Genomic DNA, 5,000 nt, shown 5'->3' with positions numbered 1-5,000 from the left:
GTTACCGATGGCACCAAGAAGGGTATTCCTTGCTTTCGGAATTCCACAAAACTTTGGCGAGTTTCATTTCCTGTCTTTACATTTGCACTCTCTGTAAACTCTTTTCTGCTTGTGCTGGGTTTCTGGTTGTCACTGCTACAAACAAACAAAACATTGTATATAGATACAAATTTACATATGAAATAAAGGCAGCTCCACTATAACAAATATATATATATATATAGGCGTAGGAGTGGCTGTGTGGTAAGTAGCTTGCTTATCAACCATATGGTTCTGGGTTCAGTCCCACTGCGTGACACCTTGGGCAAGTGTCTTCTACTATAGCCTCGGGCCGACCAAAGCCTTGTGAGTGGATTTGGTAGATGGAAACTGAAAGAAGCCCGTTGTATAAATGTGTGTATATATATATATGTGTGTGTGTGTGTGTGTGTGTGTGTTGTTGTTGTTGTTAAGCAACAAGATGGGTAAAGGTGATTAGGTGATGGTCTAGGGCTTAGGGGTGGAAAAAGGGGAAAAAAAAACTTTGGTCGTCTTGTTGTAGTCGAGGGCGCTTCATTGATGGCCGACACCACTGGGAAGTGGCCCTCGAAGTCGCTGGAAGTGGAGATCTCCAGGTCCAAATTCCTGAATGGCTGTGTGTGTGTATGTGTGTGTGTATCTGTTTGCGTGTCTGTGTTTGTCCCCCCACCCAACATCACTTGATAACCGATGCTGGTGTGTTTATGTCCCCATAACTTAGCGGTTCGGCATCAGAGACCGATAGAATAAGTACTAGGCTTACAAAGAATAAGTTCGGGGGTCGATTTGCAAAACCAAATATATGGCACCCTAGGCATAACACCAACATGAACTTCCAAATTGTTGTCTCTTGTGGTCTCTGGGTGAGACTTGTAGCTAGCTTGAACAAAGCAAAAGTCAAACATAAAATAATAATAATAATTATAATAATAATAATAGTAATAATAACAATAATAATAATAATTTCAAATTTTTGCCACAAGGGCAGCTTGGGGGAGTCAATTACATTGACCCAAGTGTTCAACTGGTACTTAATCTTAGTAATAATAATAATGATTTCAAATTTTAGTGCAAGGCCAGCAATTTTAGGGAAGAGTGTAAGTGAATTACATCAACCCCAGTACTCAACTGGTATTTATTTTATCATCCCTCAAAGGAAGAAAGGTAAAGTTGACCTTGGCAGGGTTTGAACTCAAATGGCAATAATAATCCTTTCTGTTAAAGGCACAAGGCCTGAAATAAATTGAGGGGTGGGGACTTGTTGATTACTTTGACCCCGGTGTTTCACTGCTACTTAATTTATCGACCCCGAAAGGATGAAAGGTAAAGTTGACCTTGGCAGGGTTGGAACTCAAATGACAATAATAATCCTTTCTGTTAAAGGCACAATTTTGACCTTGGCGTTATTTGAACTCAGATCATAGCGATGGTGACATACCACTACCACAAAGCATTTTGTTTGCTGTCCTAATGATACTGTCAGCTCACCACCTTAAGAATAACAATAATAATAATAATAATATAATAATAATATAATAATAATAATAATTCAATTTCAAATTTTGGCACAAGGCCAGCAATTTAGGGGGAGGGGTAAGTCAACTACATTGACCCCCCCAGTACTCCAACTGGTACTTATTTTATTGACCCCTTCTGGAGTTGATAAAATTGGATGGAATTTGAACTCAAATAATAATAATAATAATAATAATAATAATAACAATAACAACAGTAATAGATGCAGTAGTAGTACTAGTAAGGTCATTAAGAAACAGTCTAGTGATAACAACAGCAACAGTGATAATGATGATGATGATGATGATAGTAGTAATAAAGGTGATTAGAAGAGAGTGTATAAATGTCTAGGTAAAAACATAACTAGGCGCAGGAGTGGTTGTGTGGTAAGTAGCTTTCTTACCAACCACATCGTTCTGGGTTCAGTCCCACTGTGTGGCACCTTGGGCAGGTGTCTTCTATCATATCCTTGGGCCAACCAAAGCCTTGTGAGTGGATTTGGTAGACAGAAGCTGAAAGAAGCCCATCATATATATATATATATATATATATATATATAATCAATTAATAAGGGTGAGAAAATTGGATACTAATTCAATAGTACATCCATTTAACTCCAAGTGGCCCAGTGCACAAAAAAACCTGGATTATGATAAAATTTTATACATAAATATAAGAGAGTGGTCACTATGTGGCTCACTCTGGCACTAGAAATAGATCCAATAGGTTTCAGCCACAAAATAAATGTTTCCAATGAAAGCCAGCATGAAACATTTATTTTGTGGCTGAAACCTATTGGATCTATTTCTAGTGCCAGAGTGAGCCACATAGTGACCACTCTCTTATATTTATATATATATATATATATATATATATGTATGTGAGTGTGTATATGTTTGTGTGTCTGTGTTTGGCCCCCCCCAACATGTAAAAGAGTATAAAAAAGTGTAAAAACATGATAACTTGGAGAGTGGTAGTGTAGTTGGTGAAAGGAGACGTTACCAGGAATAAAATTGTGGAGCAAGCCATAGAAACATGTAGTTGCAATATTGATAAATATAATGACATTGTCATGAATGACTGTTGTTTGGTATTCATTTTATTGGAGCCTGTTAAAGTGGATTGATAGATTACTGTCAGATGGAAGATCAGACCAGAACATGAGCCTAGTATTCATTTATTGAAGTAGGTCTGAAGTGATAGAGCATTACTAATATTACTTAAATGAATTAAATAATGGGTTTTTTTGTGGAGGCGTCAAAATATCAAGGATCAAGGTAATAAGATATAAGATGCGCCGTTAGTAAGAAGAAAAAGGAAAATAGACTAGGAGAGTGTGCAGATGTTTGTACGAAGCTAGAAAAAAGAAAAGAAAGAAAAAAGATGAAAAATAGAGGGAATGAAGGTAGAATGATGACATCTGAAATCATGTATATGAAAGTGTGGTTTCAATGAATGATCAGTAAAAATTTTGAAGTTATGAATATCTCTGTCTTTCAGATCCCACATATATTTAGAAAGTGTGGTTCTCTGTCTTTCAGATCCCACATATATTTAGAAAGTGTGGTTGTGTCTCTTCTGGTTTTCAAAAGCTGAGCTGATTGTATCATGAAGGTATTTATAGTAAGAACTCTATGCTTCTTACAACATTACTATTGCCAGTATAGACCTTCATACAACACACTGTGCTTCCCTGAAGACATTCTTCATCTGGTGGTGAGGCAGTTGTAATGGGAAAACATATTCATGTGTATGTACTTTTCCTGTTCTACTTAAACAAGTGGGAAGTGGTTAGAACAAATAAAGCACAAGGTACCATGCAGTGGGACTGAACTTGGAACCATGTGGTTGGGAAGCGTCTTACTACACAGCCATGCCTACACATACACACACATACATGATAGGCTTCGTTCAGTTTTCATTTACAAGATCCACTCACAAGGCTTTGGTCAGCCTGAAGGCTATAGTAGAAAACACTTGCCCAAGGTGCCACGTAGTGGGACTGAACCTGGAACCATGTGGTTGGGAAGCAAGCTTCTTACCATGCAGCCACCCCTACGCCATATATAATTAAGAAGATTGATAATTATCATCTAATTTAAACATGCCTTATCTATTATCAGTTGTGCTAGGAAGGTGTGTGGTTGCTATTGTATCCATTTGTTCACATGATTAATTATTGAGGAAATATCTGAAGGTTTTGTTTGTAAAAATGTTTGTAGCTTACTACTACTTCATGTCTTTTATATATCTATGAGTGTGTGACTTTGTGTTTGTGCCTTCCTACTCCCACCCCCCACTGCTTGACAACCAATGTTGGTGTGTTTACATCCCTGTAACTTAGTGGTTTGGCACAAGCTTAAAAAAGCAAAAACAAAACCAAAAAGAGTAGGGATCAATTCATTCAACTAAAATTCTTGAAAGCGGTGCCCCAGCATGGCCACAGTCAAATTACTGAAACGGGTAAAAGATAAAAAGTATATTAGATTCACTCCACACTTCTTGTTTTTATATATTTGTACCCACGCCTGCATCAAAACAAGGCAGCAAAAAAAATGTCCACATGGAGTGGTCATGGCTGGAACAGCTTTCATCAGGGCTTGACCTATGGCTGGTTGTAATGTCAGTGGTGGTTAAGCAGCAACAACAAGTGGAGGCGCAATGGCCCAATGGTTAGGACAGCGGCCTCGCGGTCAGAGGATTGCGGTTTCGATTCCCAGACTGGGCGTTGTGTGTGTTTATTGAGCAAAACACCTAAAGCTCCACGAGGCTCCGGCAGTACTCTTTGTACTCTTTCGCTCCAACTTTCTCTCACTCTTTCTTCCTGTTTCTTGTCCCTGACTTCCTATGCAACCACTGAGCCTGGATGTGCACTCATCCATCCGTCGATGCTCTCGGTGTCGGGGGTTGACCTGCTTTCTCTTCTGCGGATCTTATGACTAGCAAAGGACCATGTTTCGGACAATCTTGAGACGCTCAACAAACAAACAAAGCAGCAACAACAATAACAACAACAACCATTCGAATCAACAAGACAGTCTCTCAATGGGTACCCTCCCACCAAAAAAAAAAAAAAAATAGCAGCCAGTTATCCCTCAAATGTCATACCTTAATGTTTTAGTAAAGGACACACTCATTGGGTAATGTATTGTGGTCCTGGGCTTGCTGCACTTGGATTGGTGGAATGGTGGAATGGGATAGTCATCATTAGAATGCTTTTGATCGGATCAGCTGGGTCCCAGCCAAACTAAGTAGGCTGTCAGACCCCCCCCCATCAACCACCATCACCACCCACTGAAACCACCACCATAATCCCATTGAAATCACCACCATCACCCCCACTTTCACCCTCACTGCTACCCCACCCCCCAACAACAACAACAACAACAACAAAAACTGTAATATGATCATTATATCTACACTCACCTGGATTTTTTACCAATATTCGTTCGAGACCCGGTGTCGAT

At 39.2% G+C, this 5,000-nt stretch overlaps 2 protein-coding genes across 4 annotated transcripts in view; one reads left to right on the top strand and one right to left on the bottom strand.

Annotated features, from left to right (window-relative positions):
* The window catches only part of LOC115224329 (putative mediator of RNA polymerase II transcription subunit 24), a 37,297-nt gene that overhangs the window by 19,786 nt on the left and 12,511 nt on the right, over positions 1-5,000 (top strand). The gene's annotated exons all lie outside the window — the stretch shown is intronic.
* LOC118767922 (uncharacterized protein C16orf78-like) overlaps positions 1-5,000 on the bottom strand; it is a 12,698-nt gene that overhangs the window by 7,616 nt on the left and 82 nt on the right. Inside the window, exons 1-2 of the mRNA XM_036513324.1 lie at positions 4,960-5,000; positions 6-135 (exon numbers count right to left, since the gene is read on the bottom strand). The exon at positions 4,960-5,000 is cut by the window's right edge and continues 82 nt beyond it. Of these exons, the coding sequence (XP_036369217.1) occupies positions 6-135; positions 4,960-5,000 (171 nt within the window). The remainder of the gene's footprint in view (positions 1-5; positions 136-4,959) is intronic.

This window comes from Octopus sinensis, linkage group LG25, assembly GCF_006345805.1.
Source record: "Octopus sinensis linkage group LG25, ASM634580v1, whole genome shotgun sequence".
Classification (NCBI taxonomy): domain Eukaryota; kingdom Metazoa; phylum Mollusca; class Cephalopoda; order Octopoda; family Octopodidae; genus Octopus; species Octopus sinensis.
This window is presented reverse-complemented; position numbering and strand designations above follow the sequence as displayed.